General features: G+C 34.9%; 1 protein-coding gene across 2 annotated transcripts in view; it reads right to left on the bottom strand.

The window, feature by feature from the left end:
• CDK17 (cyclin dependent kinase 17) overlaps positions 1-20,515 on the bottom strand; it is a 99,902-nt gene that overhangs the window by 9,513 nt on the left and 69,874 nt on the right. For both annotated transcript variants that reach the window (XM_081248280.1, XM_081248279.1), the window contains 6 exons: positions 11,064-11,120; positions 9,960-10,074; positions 9,072-9,166; positions 8,686-8,748; positions 6,285-6,408; positions 1,301-1,421 (listed from right to left, as the gene is read on the bottom strand). In XM_081248280.1, coding sequence (XP_081104406.1) covers positions 1,301-1,421; positions 6,285-6,408; positions 8,686-8,748; positions 9,072-9,166; positions 9,960-10,074; positions 11,064-11,120 — 575 coding nt within the window. The remainder of the gene's footprint in view (positions 1-1,300; positions 1,422-6,284; positions 6,409-8,685; positions 8,749-9,071; positions 9,167-9,959; positions 10,075-11,063; positions 11,121-20,515) is intronic.

Here is a 20,515-nt window from a genome sequence, read left to right as displayed (position 1 = left end):
AGTATATAAAAGAATTGAAAGCAGTGACTCAAAGAGACATTTGCATCTACAACATGGGTGAACCTTGAAGACATTTATGCTAAGTAAAATAAATCAGTCACAAAAAAACAAACACAGTATGATTTCACTCATGAGATACTTAGAAAAGTCAAATTCACAGACACAGAAAGGAGAATGGTGGAGGGAGAGGGAAATGGGGAGTTACTATTTAATAAGTACACAGCTTCAGTTTGCAAGATGGAAATATTCTGTAGCCTGATGGTGGTGACGCTTGCATAGCAATGTAAATGTATTTAATGCCAGAGAACTGTACACATAAAATGGTTAAAATGGTAAATTTGGTTGTATATATTTTTCTACAATTTAAAAAAGTTTAATAAAGAAATGTTACATAATACAAAAATTATATAAATGTTCAAACCCAAGACAAAACAGAACAAAGTATATGATTTATCACTATACTAAGAGTGCAAGCAATAAGTATAACCACAGTTCAGAGGAAAGAATTACCACGGGAGGCTAGGTTATATTCAGAAAGGATTTATGAAAAACTATGTTTTGAAGGCCCTAGGCACAGGCCCAAGTTATAGAAAAAGAGCAGGCGTTCCAGATGGGTGAACTAGTATGAACACAAGAGCAAAGGTGGGAAAACCCAGGCTATTTATGAAATATAGTGAGTAGCCACTTGGCTAAAAGGAAACGTTTGTGGAGAATAGTCTGAAATAAACTGAAAAAGGTAGTTTAGAGACATTTTATGGAGATCAAGTATCAGATTGAAGAATGTACCTTATTCTATAGGTAATAAATGGGGAAGCAGCAAACATGTTTAAATAAAGGAGTGTCATGATCAAAGTGCTATGTGAGGAAGATGCCTACGGTATTTTTTCAATATTATTTTTAGATCAACTTAAAGCAAGTGGGTTTTGGTGAATATTAAATGATGGTAAAAATAAATTTTGTTTTAAATTACTATGTACCAGACACTCTTCGAAGTGCTTTATATACATTAGCTCATTTGGTCGTAACATTATCCACAGAACAGCCTTTTAAAGTAGTTATTGTTACTATTCCCATTTCCTTAAATGAGGAAACTGAGAAACAGGCCAATAATTTCAATAAGGTTATTGTATAGCTCTAAGTGGTTGAATTGGTATTTAAACCTAGGTGATCTTACTTGCCAGAACTCTTAATTGTTGCTTACGTTTTATCTCCTTAAAGCCAAATATCTATCGGTATGCCCTGTGTTAATGGCTACATTCTTTCAAAATTATAAATGGCAGTAACATCTGCATATATTTACCACATGTCAATCTGTGTTGAGTACTCTGAGGAACCGAGAAGCACATCAGGCGGCCGGTACCACAGTGTGACAACTTCATTTGAGTAGGTCTTTGTGGGAACTGACTTGGCTCTGGCTAGTCCTTCACAGGGAAAAGAGAACAATTAAGAAATAGCTGGAATGCATTTCCCAGTCCATATTCTCACCATGCCTCCAGTCACAAGGATGCCTGAGATGGCTACTCTATACCTTTTTGAGGCTTAACAAAATTAGTTTTATGAATTTTTTTTTTGAGTGTGGGTGGTCTTGGGTCAGCAAATCCTATTATTTATTAAACTAAATAATAATAATTCCACATTCAGGGACCATGCTTACTTTTATGAGTGAATGCACCTGGTACAGCATCTGGGCTAATCTAAACTTAAGATACCCTCCTTCTATCCACAAATTATTATGCCAAAATTATTTCCCACTTGAATTTAAATTAATGCAAAACAAGCCAATGACATTCGTCACCTTTTAACCTGATTCCAACTTCCATTTGCTGTATCAATTCTTACCAAAAACCATGAAGCTACTGGTTCATGATCCTGTTAAGTTTTATTGACAATTCCCTTGCAGAAGTTTATATTTAAAGAAAGTTTCCTTGGAATAAACTACAATGTCATTCTGTACTTTCTAAGTTTTAAGTTACATGGTTAATTTTAACATAAGGTGAACCTCACTGTCTTTGGTTATTAATTGCTGTAGACGACGTAAAACACGAACCATTCCTTTGCCAATTTAATATGAAATTCACTGATTATCTAGAAATAAAGGCAAGAGTTCACAACTTTATCTCTTGAGCCACTGGCGTAAGAGAGTTGCTTTTATTACCTCTATGCCTCCAAATTCTGATCACCTAAAGAAGTAACTTTAAAAGATATATGAAGAAATATAAATTTATTTTAACATACAGTTTATTTCAAACAACACAGAATAATTAATTTTTAGGCTGTGATTTCTGTTGTAACTATTGTATCTAATTAAAATATTAAATAAGAAAAATGTAATAAAAGGATGATTCAATACTTTGTTAAACTGGATAAAGCCACCCAAATGAAACCAGAAATTTAAAAAATTAGGCAGTACTCATACTATTTTCATTAAGTATAAGGGCTAAAGGATGTAACTGAAACAATGTTGACACTGTTTTATTACAGGTTTTACTCTACCATCCCAACTTGGTAAAATAAATTCAACAAATTTTGGTAATTAGCAAATGGAAGCAGCTTTCTGATTTCTCTTCCTGATGTAATACTGGGTTATATGGGGGAAAGGACAAGGCTGCAAGTTTGCTAATACTATACATATAACATCAAAGCAATTGCAGTTATAGTTTCCTCAGTACCTTATACTCCACCTCCTGAGAGAATTCTAAATTATGATGCTTGCTCAAACAGGCTTCTGATTCAGTTCACAATTAGATTTGCAATTTTGGCATGAAATGAAATACACAGTAATTTCTTCCAAACCAAATTAATCGTGATATGGTATTATTACATAAACCATTTTCTATTTTTAATGAAAATGTCTATTTATGTTAATACTTCCCTGATCACAGGAAAAGTAGGTCATAGAGATCAAGAACAATTTATTGTAAAATACTCAGTTATATGACTCTCCCTTACTTGTGTCCAAAGTATACTTACTATGAAACCAATAAAAAAATAAATAACTAAAAGCAATAGAGACAAAATTCATTGTACTATCTCATGGAATAATTAGATTTTCCTGTTGGCCTGTGTGGACAGATAAAATTTGCTTGGCTTGGTTTGTAGAGGTAAAAAGCAAAATTTAAAGTACTCATAGTATTCCCCCACCAAAAGTGTATTTTTGATGGCTTTTGCCATTCTTTTTGCATATCTTACAGCCAAGCAGGGTTTCTCCATCACTGCCATTCATTTGGGGATTAAGGAATAAGGAGCAGTAAATGCAGCCTGGCCAAAAAAATTTAAAAGAGGGGCAGGGAAAGAGAGAAAGAGAATAACAATTACTAGGAAAATAACAACATAAACTATACCCTAGAGACTCTATGTAAGCATATGGAAATGACTTATAATTTCTCATTTAGACTCATGTGACCGACCCAATTCCTTTTAAATAGCAACCTACCTTTCAAACAAATGGAAAAGTGTTAAATGAATAAAAGTATAGGAGTTTTCAGAACAAATTCACCACTTAATAACAGTGAATTTTTAATCTGTTACTAACAGAGTAACACTTGAAACACTAATATTTATCACATTAATGAAGTATTCCAAAAGTAAAACTACTACAATCACTTATGAAAAATGATAAATACTAACTATGGAAAACTGCATGGGCTTTTAAAAACTAACTTCTGTTACAGTACTCAAACTCTCAGAATGTGGAATATTAAAAAAAAAAAAGTTACTATATGGAATTCCTTCAATATAAAAAAGTTTACTCCCTAGAAGCCAAAAACATGTAATTTTATTTCACCTTTCTAGTCCCTTATAACTGGATTAGCTAAAGAGAGACAGACAGACAGCTACTAATTAAATTATTAAGCATATAAATAAATACAAAGCATGGTGGCAGGGACTTCCCTGGTGGTGCAGTGGTTAAGAATCTGCCTGCCAATGCAAGGGACATGGGTTTGATCCCTGGTCCAGGAAGATCCCGCATGCTGCGGAGCAACTAAGTCCATGCGCCACAACTACTGAGCCTGTGCTCCAGAGCCCGTGAGCCACAACTACTGAAGCCCATGCTCCTAGGGCCCGTGCTCTGCAACAAGAGATGCCACTGCAATGAGAAGCCCACGCGCCACAACGAAGAGTAGCCCCTGTTCGCTGCAACTAGAGAAAGCCCGCACAGCAATGAAGACCCAACGCAGTCAAATGAATAAATTAAATTTAAAAATAAATAAATAAAACTATTTTTTTTAAAAAAAAGCATGGTGGCAGGCATATTAAAGGAATCCCTTTCAGTAATGACATTTAAACTCTTTAGTCTCAGGACCCCTTTTAGGCTCTTAAAAATTATTGAGGATCCAAAGAGCTTTTATTTATGTAGATTATATTTACTGATATTTGCATATTAGAAAAACAGAAAAATCTAAAACTTCTTCCTTAAAAACACCATTTATGGGCCTCCCTGGTGGCGCAGTGGTTGAGAGTCCGCCTGCCGATGCAGGGGATGCGGGTTCGTGCCCCGGTCTGGGAGGATCCCATGTGCCGCGGAGCGGCTGGGCCCGTGAGCCATGGCCGCTGGGCCTGCGCGTCCGGAGCCTGTGCTCCGCAACGGGAGAGGCCACAACAGTGAGAGGCCCGCATACCGCAAAAAGAAAAAAAAAAAAAAAAAAAACACCATTTATATGTTAACGTGCGTGTTTTTATGAAAAATATTTTTTCCAAAATAAAAATTAGTATGAATGGCCTTGTTTTACATTTTTGTAGTCTATTTTAATAGAAGACAGTTGGATTCTCCTATCTACTTTTGCATTCAATCTTTTGTGATGTTACTTTGCAGTTATATATAAAGAGAATCAGGTTTCACACGGATGCGAAATTGGAAAGAAGAGCATTTTAATAGCCTTTCTGATAATTGTGCATATACTTTTTTGATACTACATCAAAATTAGAAAATATTTAGCTTCTTAAGGATTATATGGTTACTTGGAACTATATCAATCAACTTCTAATACTTTTGCTACATTAAAATTCACTGGTCTATCCTGCACTTTAAATGGATATTTTACCTATGCATGATTCTGTAATACCATGCATTGGTCATCTGGAAAATACTGGTTCTCTAGGCTATTCAGATATTACAAATGTTTACACATTTCTTTAGCATATCAAAAAAAATCATATTTGTTAACGTCACCACTGATCTCACCAGAAAAGTCTTCAAGTACTGGGAAGCTATCAAATTCAAAATGGCAGATCCAGGGCTTCCCTGGTGGCGCAGTGGTTGGGAGTCCGCCTGCCGATGCAGGGGATACAGGTTCGTGCCCTGGTCCGGGAAGATCCCACATGCCGCGGAGCGGCTGGGCCCGTGAGCCATGGCCTCTGGGCCTGCGTGTCTGGAGCCTGTGCTCCGCAACAGGAAGAGGCCACAGCAGTGAGAGAGGTCCGCGTACCGCAAAAAAAATGGCAGATCCAAATTTCCAAAATCTAGTTTTTGCTTGAAAACTCAAATTTTACTATTGTCAAGAAATACTTTCACAGTTGTTTTCCTTGAAATGATAAGGCTCACTTCATTCATTTTTTAAGAAAGCATCTGCCAAATACCTAAGTCTGAGTAACCACAGTTTGTCTATTGGTCATTTTTTTCAAGTAAAAATGATACTTCTTAAAATAAAAAGGTGGTGGGGTGGGCTAGTTCAGTTTGCACTCATATAATTACACAAGCACTTTTCCTTGAAATAACCATAGTATTTCTGTGTGCAGCAAATGTGTTTTATGTATATTTCCCATTTCATCACACAAAATACTAGAAAGACACCTACTCAAAAATGGAGATTTAATAAAATTTAATAAATTTTACTGCTTCATCTGATACCTCTTAAAAAGTGTTTTCCTACAAGTGTATAGTGGTGAAGAATACAATGGCTACTAAGTATAGTTTGGTGAGAGTGCCTTGATTTATACTAAGGGTACCAGTAGCTTTATCCCTTCTCACTTTTGGATAATCAACACAAATATTAACACAGTGAAGAGGGCAAGTAAACTTTTAGTATAATTTTGAGAATATATTATACCTTTGGAGATCCTCTGAAAGGGTCTCAGGACACTTAGAGGTCTATGGACCATACCTGAGAACCAATGCCTTTTAGCATTCACTAATATAACTCACCACCAAAATTTTCAAATATTTTATTCCATGAGCTATGGAGAACACTTCCAAACTCACATAAAAGCAATCATACAGTGTCAACAGTTGTTCTTTTAAACTTAAACACCTGGAACTATTTATAAATATCTCATACATTCCATACCAAAATCTGCTAGCTTTAATTCTCCTTTTTCATTAATGAGGAGGTTCTGTGGTTTTAAGTCTCGGTGTAACACCTTTCTTCTGTGGCAATATGCCAAACCACGTAGAATTTGGTATAAAAACAGCTATGGAAACAAAAAATAGAAATTAGTCTTACAGGTAATAAGATATACTTTGGTATAAGTTATGGTAAACAGAAAAGCAACTGGCTTAGAACAGTAAGAGGAAAAAAAAAGGAACCACATCCTTTTCCTTACATACCTGTTGTCTGAATTTTACAATTTATTATTCTATTTGAAGTATCTACGTTATTTTTTTAGAGTGAACAAAGCGAAATGAAACTTTGTCTTAGTAGCAATGGTTCACTTGTTACTGAAAATGACTTTAAATAAATGTACCTCATAAATTTACAGGCCTACTAATTAGGCTTACAGTTTAATTATGAAATTCTGGCAAAACAAACAACCTTCTACCATTACCCCACACTACTCCCCCCAAAAAAATCTAATGTAGGACAACGTCTTTAAAATAAGGCAATGGAATTGGTGGTTTTATGAACATTCTGAGATGTCAAACAGAACGGTGTTGCATAGCTCTGGCAAATTATGTGCTATAAAAATAACCTAAAATAACCTAAACCAGCTTCTATCACCCACCTTCTGGGTACTTTACTTTCAGCACCTCCTACTCAGCCTTCAAAATCTGCTATGATTCGGAAAAGGGAATTGGCACTGTAGAGCTCTGAATGGCTTTTTTGAGAAAAGCAATTCCTATAAGGCTAATGGGAGACTTTTTGTTGGTGGAAAAAAGAATATGAAACACAGGAGGTCTTTGATTCTTTGTGGTTAACAAAGAAGAGGATTCAGGACTGTACCCTTGGTTTTCTTGAAGGTGAAAGATAGCATTAGAACTTCAAGAATAAGCCAAGGCAGCGGGTGAACAATGGGCCTGAAGAAATTCTAATTAGCAGAGTTTCTACACTCTACATACTCATGTGTTTTGAAAACTCTTAAATTACTATTTCCAAATATTCCCGTTACTTTTTATGTTTGAAAAAATATAAGGGGCTAGTTAAACAGAGAATAAAATACTCTACAACTTAAGCCAGGAATGTAAACCTGGCTTAAGACATATAAACTTCTCAAATCTTTGTTAAGTTATGATGATTAAGGACAATTTCCTTTCCAAATTACTGCTAATATGAAAGCAGGAAAAAAAACATAAAAGCCACAAACAAAAATAAACACAAATGAGATTCAGTACACCTTGCAAAACAAAATGTGAAATATGATGAAAACAATTCTCATAGAAAATATATGGAAAGAGACTTAAAGCCCTATTCTAAAATTCTTAGCCATGTGTTACCCATATGTTTTGAACTGTCTTTTACTAAAAGAAACTGGCTCTCCTTTATACCAAACTTAATTGTTTTTAAAAGTATATAAGTTTAAAGTTATTATCTACAGAATTGGAACTGTCTCAAAAATACAGCAGGGACAGCCTATTTTCAGAACAGTTTCTCACAAACTGTTGACTAAGTTTGGATAAATAAGTCTTTGCTAAATTTGGAGTATATCAGGTCAAAGAAACCTACTGTTAAGAACACAACTGTATCAAAGGTTTTTATTTGATTTTACTTTTACTCTTGGGTTTCATCTGGCACTATTATACCAAACTTTTCTAGCATTACTTGCATCTTTAAATATTTTTCAGATAAGAAAACATATAATTATGTTACTTTTCCTCCTGACAGTACAGAATGGTATTTCCAGTCTAGTATTCATAATACCTATGTAGGTTCCTGGCCTTACTCATTAGATTAGTACCTTGAAAAGATGTTTTATAATTAAATATCATTCTAAATACTTTAGGGGAGTTTGCCATGTAAAGGAGGCCCTTTGCAGAGTGCACTAATCATTTTCATTGATCTTAATCATTTGGATTTTGATATAATAGGTATGTCGTTTTCTTTTTAAGCAGAATATACCTGTAAATGTATTCTACATATATCTAAGAGAATCAATGTTATAATGTGAAAGGAAATTGTCAAAAGTTTTTGTTTTTGTTTTTTTGGAGCAGAGAAAGGTTTACTGCAGAGCCAAGCAAGGAGAACGGGTAGCTCGTGATCACAGAACGGGTAGCTCGTGATCAAAATCCTCAAATTCCTCAAAAGTACTTTTTAAAACTTTTTAAATGAAGTAGCTCTATAAAAAGGTCTGATTCTAAGAAATACTACAGTGTAGTAAACTGAAGTTCTGAGTAAATATGTTCAGAGGACAATAACCTATTTAAAATGCCTAACAGAAAATTCTGAAGCATATTTCATACGTAATGTAGTTCATCTATGCTTAAGTGTTTGTCTGTACTTTAAATAAAATTTAAAATGACACACTAAAGCATACCTTAACATTGTGCATACTCATGATGTTTCCACAGTCATCCATGTACTGTTTTAGATCTTTATCCTGAAAAAATACAGCACTTTACTATGTGATACATAGTTTTGAGAAGGCATGACTGATTTACTTAATAGCATTTAGTTAAAAAAAATTTTTTTTTAATTGAAGTACAGTTGATTTACAATGTTGTGTTAGTGTCTGGTGTAAAGCAAAGCGATTCAGCTATAAATACATATATATACATATTCTTTTTCAGAAAAATAAGTTGTTTTTTGAGGAAAGATACTGAATGCACCACACATAATTTAATTAAACACTAATAACAATAATGTCCCCTGGGCTGTTACAAAATCCAATTTGCTATGTTTTATCATTTAGTAAATGCTTACCAGATACTCAAAGACCAGAGTCAAAGATTTATCTGTGTGAACAATGTCATGCAACGTTACTATATTTGCATGTTTTAGATCCTTTAATAGTGAAACTGCAAAACAGAAAAGAAAACCAATTACTTAATCTGTAGTAGCCAGTCTTTTTTAAAAAAAATCCTAAGTTTAACATATGAATGATTGAGTTTAGGAGTCTCTTAAATTTAAAACAATAATCCACCAAAGGGATTTGTAGTATAAATTTTAATAGAATCAATTTTTTTCTTTTCTTTTATGGTTCTGGGTTTGATATTTTTAATACTTAAATTATCCTCAATATTACATTAATACTCTCCATGACATCTTTTTTTCTCAAATGTTAACTTATCCAGACTTCTAGGATTAATTTAGACATAAAGTCCAAGGTACCTTTTTTTCCTCCAAATTGCTTGTCAGTTGCCTCAAACTATTTTCTGGATAATCTTTTTAAAAAAATTGTACCATTATACAAATATATTTACATCCTGTATATACTATTTATAGTTAGCTTTCCCCCATGCACCAATATATAACATTTCCCAATGTCAAATATTTGTCTGTGACAACAATCTTTAATGACTTCATAGTACTTCATTATAAGCAGTACAATAATATATCTAACTAATTCCTTTTATTAAGTATTTCAGCTTTAGATATTGCTTTCCCCCACCCAGGGCCTTGTTTTATTGTATTCTTTCTCCTCAATGAGATGCCATAAGCTGTAGTGGCATATATTTTCCAGTCATGTACTATTTCTATATCTGAGCTCCTTGTACTTACAAACAATGAACTCTTATTACATAGCTTTGGTTTTAAAATATTCTATATAAATTTCATAATACATTCTGCTCACAAAAGTACAAATTATACCTTCTCTTATTGCTGTGCAGGGTGCACCTTCTTCATGTTCCAACCGGATCTCTTTCAATGCCACCAAATTCTCTGTCAATTTACTTCTTCCTTTATATACTGTTGCATATGTACCCTACAAAATATATTTTTGAAAGACACATCAAAAATATCATAAGTCTATCTATATCATCTATACAATAAAGAGCCCTAACTAAATTTCTAATTTCTAAGCATGTGTTAAATTCCATCTTGCAAGGAAAACCCCACCATGATTAATCTTGGTTTTCCTATAGCTAAGAGGACTTTCAGTTCCATACGCACAGCTTCCCTACTCTTACAACCCTACAGAGTGCTTCAAAGGTATGAAAACATAGGGAGAATATTTAATTTACTTTTTGTACTTCGTATTAGATTAATAACTGAATCAATAGATTTGGAATCAAAGGTACTTTAACTGCAATGGTATGTGGAGATTGAGGAAATTAATTAAGCACAGTAAGTGAAAACTGAAAATTTAACTAACATATTGTGAAACTTTACCCGTTTTCAGACTTTTCAGAATCTTTGTATGCTAGAGCTCGCCTTTAAAAAACAAATATATTCTATAGATTTCTTCTATCATTTCCAGGATAGTTCTCAAACTCCCTTAAGGCCTCCCTAGTAACTAATTCTATTATTTTCTTCTCACTTTCTCACTCTGGGAGGTAGATCATTTCAAAATTAGTCAGTACTAGTAGCAACTTCAAGAAAACCAAGGTCTTATGGGTCAAGAATTTCCTTAACCTTTAATGAGATGTGTCTTTAACCTTAAAGATAGTATTTTGATTTTTCACAAGTTTGAACACATGCAATTTCCCACATGACGGCACAAAGAATACCAGGAAGCTAACTAACAAATAAATGTCTATTTTGTTACCAAGAAAGCACAATATTTTATGCTTCAATAGCAGGTTATAAGGCTATTAAAAAAATTCATTTCTTCTCACACTGATGGGATGATTTCAAGAACTAAAGGGTTTTTCCTTCTAACATTCTGTTGCTTTTTCAGAACAAGATATAATCTTTTAGATGATGAACAAGAAAAAAATGCACCTTACATGTCTGAAATAAGTGTTAACTTACCTCTCCAAGCTTTTCCAATTTGATGTAGGTTTCCATTTTTCCAAACCCAATTTCTGACTGAAAGCAAACAATTATAAATTTAGTATTCTTAAAATTTCAATTCATCACTGCCTCAATTTCTGAAACTCTCCTGCTCTGAAGAGTGTCTTGGAATAGAAAAATCTGATTATAATTACATTGTTGAACATCTGTCAAATTTTAAAATAAATTTTAAAAACTGGAACATTCAAAGGTTCAAAAATATCAAAGTTCACAATTAAAATTGTCAACCCATCTTTTACACAGATCGATTAACATTCTGCTATAGGGACTTCCCTAGTGGCGCAGTGGTTAAGAATCCACCTGCCAATGCAGGAGACATGGGTTCGATCCCTGGACAGGGAAGATCCCACATGCCGCAGAGCAACTAAGCCTGTGTGTCACAACTACTGAGCCTGTGTTCTAGAGCCCACAAGCCACAACTACTGAGCCCACATGCTGCAACTACTGAAGCCCACGCACCTAGAGCCCGTGCTCCGCAACAAGAGAAGCTACCACAGTGAGAAGCCCACGCACCGCAATGAAGAATAGCCCCCACTCGCTGCAACTAGAGAAAGCCTGCACACAGCAACAAAGACCCAACACAGCCAAAAATAAATAAAAACAAACAAACAAAAAACATTCTGCTATTATCAAAACTACAATAAGGTATCTATCAGCTAACACTGGTCAGAATGGGCACCATCAAAAAACCTACAAACAATAAATGCTGGAGAAGGTGTGGAGAAAAGGGAACCCTTTTGCACTGTTGGTGGGAATGTAAATTGATACAGCCACTATGGAAAACAGTATGGAGGTTCCTTAAAAAACTAAAAATAGAATTACCATATGATCCAGCAATACCACTACTGGGCATATACACAGAGAAAACCATAATTCAAAATGATACACATACCACAATGTTCACAGCGGCACTATTTACAATAGCCAGGACACGGAAGCAACCTAAATGTCCATCAACAGAGGAATGGGTAAAGAAAATGTGGTACATATATACAATGGAATATTACTCAGCCATAAAAAGGAACAAAACTGGGTCATTTGTAGAGATGTGGATGGACCTAGAGAGTGTCATACAGAGTGAAATAAGTCAGAAAGAGAAAAACAAATATCGTATATTAACGCATATATGTGGAATCTAGAAAAATGGTACAGATGAACCGGTTTGCAAGGCAGAAATAGAGACACAGATGTAGAGAACACCGTATGGACACCAAGGGGGGAAATGGGGCTGGGGGTGGGGGATGAATTGGGAAATTGGGATTGACATATGTACACTAATATGTATAAAACAGATAACTAATAAGAACCTGTTATATAAAAATTAAAAGAAAGAGAAAAACAAATATATATTAATGCATATATGTGGAATCTAGAAAAATGGTATAGATTACCTTATTTGCAAAGCAGAAATAGAGACAGAGACGTAGAGAACAAATGTATGGATACCAAGGGGAAAAGGGGTGGGGTGGGAAGAAATGAGAGATTGGGATTGATACATATACACTACTGATACTATGTATAAAATAGACAACTGAGGGGACCATACTGTATAGCACAGGGAACTCTACTTAATGCACTGTGGTGTCCTAAATGGGTGGAAATCCAAAAGGGAGGGGAATATACGTATATGTATGGCTGATTCATTCTGCTGTGCAGTAGAAACTAACACAACATTGTAAAGCAACTATACTCCAATAAAAATTAATCAGAAAAAATTCTGCTATGAAAAAGTTTTGTCCTATTTTAAGACTCTGAGATTTTAAGATACCCCAGGCATTTTAAGATACTAAAGAATTTTATAAAAGGTAACTACATGATTTTCTTTTTAACAAAACTGCAAAATAAATAATTTTCCTACATATTCTCCTTCACCAATCTTTGTGTTCCCTAGGAAGGCCTGCAAAAAACAAAATACTATTTATTTCAGGTTTTCCCACCAAAATATAATAAAAAAGACAACTGCAAGTCACACTCTATTATGAGTCAGGAAATGGCTAACACAGAAGAAGCAATATAAATCTAAATCAGTCCCCTCCATCCCCAAAAAAGGGGTTTAAAAGTGAGTTCTTAAAACCATTGCTTTTAAACCTTGAGACTGTTTGCCTACTTTCTATGGAGTCAATAAATGAGATAGATGGAATACTCAAATATGTAATGGAAACCCAGTATTTAAAAACTAAAAACAAACAGAACAAAAAACCCTAACACAAAAGATTTAGGAAAAAAAGAAAAAACAAAGTGATAAAAATTATTGAGAGAAAAAAGTTAAACAGAGGAGAAGAATAAGAATTTTCTTAAACTGCTTTCTAGTAACCCTTTGTAGATAGTGCAAAAGGCAATAATAATCTAAAAATTCACTTCTCACTTTAGAGTGATACTAATGCCGTTAAATAAATAGCCAGTGAAAGGAATGATGTTCTTTTATATATAACCTCAGCTCTCAAAGGTGTATAAATAAGACTGGATCATTAAATACTATGTTTTAGTCAAATTCTGGAGGTTCAAATACACAATTTTTTCTGGAGGTGTTGAATAAAATAAAAATGATACTTGACAATTTGACTTAACATCTCTCACCACTTGGAACAAAAGGATAAACTGCCCCCACCTGAATGGCCAGAAGTAGCAGAGGCCTCTCAAAGGAACTGTTTCTATCCTTTTGTTACAAGGATATGTATCAATTTAAAAGCCATGCAGGGACTTCCCTGGTGGTGCAGTGGTTAAGAATCCGCCTGCCAATGCAGGGGACACAGGTTCGAGCCCTGGTCCGGGAAGATCCCACATGCTGCAGAGCAACTAAGCCTGTGCACCACAACTACTGAGGCTGCACTCTACTGAGCCCTCGTGCCACAACTACTGAAGCCTGCGTGCCTAGAGCCTGTGCTCCACAATGAGAAGCCACCGCAATAAAAAGCACACATACCGCAACAAAGAGTAGCCCCCAGCTCACCACAACTAGAGAAAGCCCGTGTGCAGCAACAAAGACCCAACACAGCCAAAAATAAATCAATTAAATAAATAAATTAAAAATAAAATAAAATAAAAGCCATGAGGAAAACTACATATCTAATAGTACTTAATTCAATTTTGGTAAACTAATGAAAACTGTGGTCACAGGCAGTATTATTGAATGACTGAAAAATTGCTTCTTTCTGTACTCTTAAAGACTTTTTTCTATATATGGTATTTAAAAAAATTTAATTAAAAAAGTGAGATTTTGGAACCATTATGCGCCATCCACCCACGTACTATCTTATATATGACACAGATATTACGTCCTTGCTTTCTATTATCAATAATTATACAGAATAATAAGGTAAAACTACACTAGATAACACCTGCTAAATACAAATGGAGTTTTTTATTTTAATATGGAAAATGTGGCAAACAGCCCACCATCTGGTGCATGAGAACCTGATTCTGAATAACCTTTTGACTTTGCTTTTTTTTTTTTTTTTGGCGGTACACGGGCTTCTCACTGTTGTGGCCTCTCCCATTGTGGAGCACAGGCTCCGGATGTGCAGGCTCAGTAGCCATGGCTCACGGGCCCAGCTGCTCCGTGGCACGTGGGATCTTCCCGGACCGGGGCACGAACCCGTGTCCCCTGCATCGGCAGGCAGACTCTCAACCACTGCGCCACCAGGGAAGCCCTGCATGTTTTTATAGTCTATTTACATATTATCTTAACACTTAAAAAAAGGCTAATTACCAAGGTCACACAAACTATGATAGAATGTGTTTATTTTCTTATACCTATCTCTAGAATTCAGGTGATTAAATTCACAAACATGGAACTATTCTGCCATGAATTTTAAGTCTCATATCACATTTCTTTATGAAGGAAAAAAGAACTATATTTAAAGAATAAATGGAAACTAGTATGAACAAAATAATAAACGTCCCCCCCAAAAATATAATAAAAATGTTGTCATCTGTAACAATAAGAAGCACATAGAAAAATATAACTACGAGCTAGGAACTTTTTTTTTTTTTTTTTGGCTACGTTGCATGGCTTGTGGGATCTTAGTTCCCTGACCAGGAATTGAACCTGTGCCCTCAGCAGTGAAAGCACAGAGTCCTAACCACTGGACCACCAGGGAATTCCTGGGAACTTTGTCTTATCAGGAGTTGGGAAATTTTCTTATTCATTCTTTTACCTTAAGTGAATAAATACTAGCATGCCTTTAAAAGATCAAGTACACTTTGGTCCAATGGTGACTATGACAAAAATGCTGAGATTTGCTTTAAAGAGTGTATAAATGAACTATAAGTTCAAGATTATAAAGATAAAAATGTTGTAGAGATTTACTGTATCATATAAAGTATATAAGGAATAAACTGTAAGAGATGCATCAAAAATTAACATTACAAAGAGTCACTCTTCAAAGAATGAAACTTAGTGATATCATTAAAATATGCTGAAAGTCTGCTTTTTAAAAAGAAGGTAGGGGCTTCCCTGGTGGCGCAGTGGTTGAGAATCTGCCTGCTATTGCAGGGGACACGGGTTCGAGCCCTGGTCTGGGAGGATCCCACATGCCGCGGAGCTACTAGGCCCGTGAGCCACGACTACTGAGCCTGCGCGTCTGGAGCCTGTGCTCCGCAACGAGAGAGGCCGCAATAGTGAGAGGCCCACGCACCGTGATGAAGAGCGGCCCCTGCTTGCCACAACTAGAGAAAGCCCTCGCACAGAAACGAAGATGCAACACAGCAAAAATAAATTAATTAATTAATAAAAACTCCTACCCCCAACATCTTCTTTAAAAAAAAAAAAAAAAAAAGAAGGTAAATACTGGAATTATCTGCCACAACCCAATTCAGAGTAAGTGTACCCACCTCACAACATTTTAATGATTCCCAACCTTTAGGATTTAATAATTACATCCAAATATTACTTACTGAACCTTTATATGGAATTTCTAGAAAATTTTGCTTACATTGTTATCTGCTGAACATGACAAGATTAACAATAGATATAATGACTAGCTTGTTGACACGCTCTCCTACAGAAATTATTCAGAGGACAGAGGACAAAGCTCATTTATTCAATATTTACCAAGCACAATGCTAGGTACTGGGGATATATATAGTGAAGAAGACAGATATGATTCCTGCTTTCATAAGTTCACAATCTAGACTGAGTTCCATCCTAGATTACTTTAGAGTATTTTTAAAGTCTCATAAAAACAGAAATAACAGCTAAAGGAACGGAACAGTAAGCTCTGTATTTTAATACAACATAAACATTTCCTTAATTCTGCTTTCCAAACAAAGATAATTTTTTTCTCATACTTCATTGCTCTAAGAGAATACTTGGCTTTTTGGAAAACCAAGCAAATTCCTGTTCAATCAGCTCTTGTACCATAAGCACATGAAAATTAAACAAAAATATAATTTATAATAGCCAGATTCCTATAATTCAGGGTAACTTGTAAGTAGCATCGAGTATTATGGGGTATTCCTTGATTACTTTGGCTCTGGCAATATAATCACTCTATCGAAGTTACAAAGATGTATTAACATGCTGGCAATGCAGTTCTAATTGAGCTTCAAAACAACTGAAATACGTGCAAAAGTTCTATAGATGCCATTCTAAAAGTGAATGTGTATATAAGAAACACTGGGGGCAAAGGGAGATTTTTCAAACATCCATTTCCCTCCTTGTGAGATTCACCGAGTTACTGTTACTGACAGAAATGTGTTCTTAGATATGTGGGGGGCAGAAAAGAGACTGAGAATCTCTATTCTACTTGGTCATTTGTCTTACAAAAATGTGCTGTCATCATCATCATGATACTACCTTAACCCTGTCCATAATACACCAAAGGTAAATTAAGTTGTGGGTGGACCTTTGAACCTCACTTCCACACCACATAATATACTTCTTATTTCTGAGAGACATCAGGACTTGATACCCAATTTACTCACCTGTCCTTAGAAACAAGGACTACATATGATATATATTGGTAAAGTCATGAATGAGGAATCCAAAACTCATTGTTTAGGAAGAGGCAGATTCTTAAAATGTGTATAACTTAAACTTCAATAAAATGAGACAAACTTTCATGGATAGACTTAGTCTACTAAAGCTGCATTTAACACTCTTACAAAACTTCCACGGGGCATGCCATCATTGTAAGTGCAATAATGCTCTAACAAATCACTATCTGCCTATGGGCTTTCCCATTAGTCTAATGTTTAACTCAGTATGTTAAGAGTTAGAATATTCCATTTCTTATCAACTATAAATGAATATTAAATAACACTTCACCAATCTAATAACCAATATCTTTAATATGAGATAGAATGACTAAATGTAATGTGGTGTTCTGGATGGGATCCTGGGGAAAAAAGATATTAGTGGAAAACTAGGGAAATTTGAACAAAGTATGGAGTTTAGTTAATAGTAATGTACCAATATTGGTTTCCTTAGTTGTGAAAAATGTACTAAAGTAATGTAAAATGTTAATAACAGGGGTAACTGAGTATGTGGTATATGGGAACTCTCTATATGATCTTTTAAATTTTTCTGTAAATGTATAACTACTCTAAAATAAAAAAACTTATTTAAATAAAAAGTCAATAGAAAGGATTCAGCAAGAGAGGGAGACTGACTATACATGCGTGTATAGGAATAACAAATATTCTAAGCATCTTGAGGAGATGGGATAGGAAGGACAATTCCTCAATATTAAAGAAAAGAAAGGAGAATTAGTGTAATTCAGAAAATGAGACGGTTTCTGGTTAGTGGCTTCTCTCTTCTTTGTCATGTAGTGGGAGAGGTCATCTGCTTAGAGAGGGGAAGAATTAACCAGAGAAATAAAATACAATAGGGCAGCCAAGCGATACTGAGAATCCAACTGAGGCTGATGATCATAAATTCATAGAAGAACCAATCAGCCCTATTGTATATCTTTCTCTACCAGAAATGAACTCTCTGAGACTGGTTTCTTATTTCCTACTCAAACAAAGGATTTATGTTATTTTTACTACCCTACTTATAATACACTGCTATTAAAAACAAAAAACAAAGTTTTATCCTTTTAGAAAGACAAAATTTTATATTTTGTCTTGAAAAATGTTTTTTTTTTTTTAGATAAAGAGTATATCATCCATGGAAACATGAGCTCTAACAAATGTGAAGAGTATTTTTCTTTTCCCATCTCCTTTCCATGCATTCCCTAATCCTTCCCCTTCACATATAAACCTAGGGTACTCAAGAATAATTTTCTAATATACTTCAAAGAAACCATGGCTTTCGTAAGGTAGATAGATAATGAAAAGGATGAATCAGTAGAAACCAAAACAGAGCTGGCATGATTAATCTGAAATCTATAAGCCATTTCAGATCAAAAAGCAAGGGAGGTAGATAGGAACACTCAACACAATAAAAACTCCAGTCACGTAACATTCATTAGAGGGCACTGTTTTCCTTAATTTCATGTACACTGAAAAAGACAGGTCTTAGATGATAGCTTCGGTGATTAAACCATACCTTTAGTCCCAATCTGAAATATTTACTAACTCCAAAACTTAAGTACCGATCTTTAATAAAAATTGATAACCAAAGAAAACTTGCAAGCTGGTAATTAAATGACAAAGTTATTTGAATAAAAATGTCTTAAGCAGTGATGCAAAACTATGATGACCATAAACCTATACCAAAGTCAAGTTGGTATTACACTTTAACCTTGTTGTATAATGGTGAATGTCAAATAACTACCCATCCTTCTAGAGCCAGCTTAAGCACTACCACCTCTGTAAGGCTGTGATGTGCAAAGACATTTTACTTGCTGTCTCTTTAACTGTCTCATAGCACTTTATATATACTTCTACCATAGAACTAAAGTCATCCAAAACAGACCCTCACATACACAATCATCTCAATTTATGTCAAAGGTGACACTGCAATGGGGAAAGCTATCCTTTCAATAAGCAGTGCTGGGTCAATTGCTACAGATTGGGAGAAGGTATTTGCGAGACATGTAACTGACAAAGGTCCTTTATACAAAATGTATAAAGAATTCCTAACGAACCAATAAGAAAAAGGCAGAAAGTCCAAGAGTAAACAGATAACAGACTTGAACACTTAATTCAAAGAAGAGGATATCTAAATGGCCAATAAATATTAGAAAGGTGTTCAGATTAAGGCATCAGGAAAATGAAAAATAAAACCACAATGAGATAGCACTATACACTCACCAGAAAAGTTAAAAAAAATTTTTTTTTTAAAAAGAAACAGTATCAGAAAATCGAATGGAGAGGGGCTTCCCTGGTGGCGCAGTGGTTAAGAATCCGCCTGCCAATGCAGGGGACACGGGTTCAATTCCTGGTCCGGGAAGATCTCACATGCCTAAGCCGGTGCACCGAGCCTGTGCTCTAGAGCCCTCGAGCCACAACTACTGAGCCCACGTGCCACAACTACTGAGGCCCGCGTGCCTAGAGCCCATGCTCCGCAACAAGAGAAGCCACCGCAATGAGAAGCCCGTGCACTGCAACAAACAGTAGCCCCCACTCGCTGCAACTAGAGAAAGCCTGTGCACAGCAACAAAGACCCAACGTAGCCAAAAATGAATAAATAAATAAATTTATAAAGAAAATACTGCATGGAGAGCAACTAGAACTCTCATATAGTGGTGATGGGAGTGTAAAATGGTATAATCACTTCAGAAACTATTTTGACAATACCTAGAAGAGCTGAATATATGCATACAATCTGATCCAACAATTCCACTCCTGGATATGCAACCAACAGAAATGCTTACATGTTAACCAAAACACATGAACAGGAATAGTGATAGAAGCAATATTTGATCATAGCCAAAACTAAAAACTCAAATATAAACGTCCATCAACAGAAGACTGGATAAAATATAGCATACTCACACAATGGAATACCATGTAACAAAAAGAACAAATTAATTACATAACCACATGCAATAACCTAAATGAAAAACAAGCACAACACTGAACAAAAGAAGTCAATCACAAAAGGATACACATTGTGTACATACATAATAGATACATAATAGGTAGGCTATTTATTGTATACTATATATATAAACTTGTATAAATACACATTTTTATATATTTGAATAAAATGTATTTTAATAATTTGTATATTCATAATTACATAAAGTTCAAAAGTTTAAGAATAATCAGAAAAAGAATATTAAATGCATTTTTAAAATAAATAAGAATGTATATGTAAATGAGAATAAAGAAGTCTCATATAGAAACATATAGATAAAACTAATCTTTGGCATTAGAAGGCAGGGATAATGGCTAAAGTTAAGGAAGTGAGGGTAGAAAGTGAACAAAGAAGTGGCAGGACAGGTTTTCTGAGATTTTTGGAATTTCATTTATCTGGGTACTTGTTACACAGGTATGTTAACTTTACAAAAATTCATGGA

Source organism: Mesoplodon bidens, assembly GCF_964165515.1.
Source record: "Mesoplodon bidens genome assembly, chromosome: 11".
Classification (NCBI taxonomy): Eukaryota; Metazoa; Chordata; class Mammalia; order Artiodactyla; family Ziphiidae; genus Mesoplodon; species Mesoplodon bidens.
This window is presented reverse-complemented; position numbering and strand designations above follow the sequence as displayed.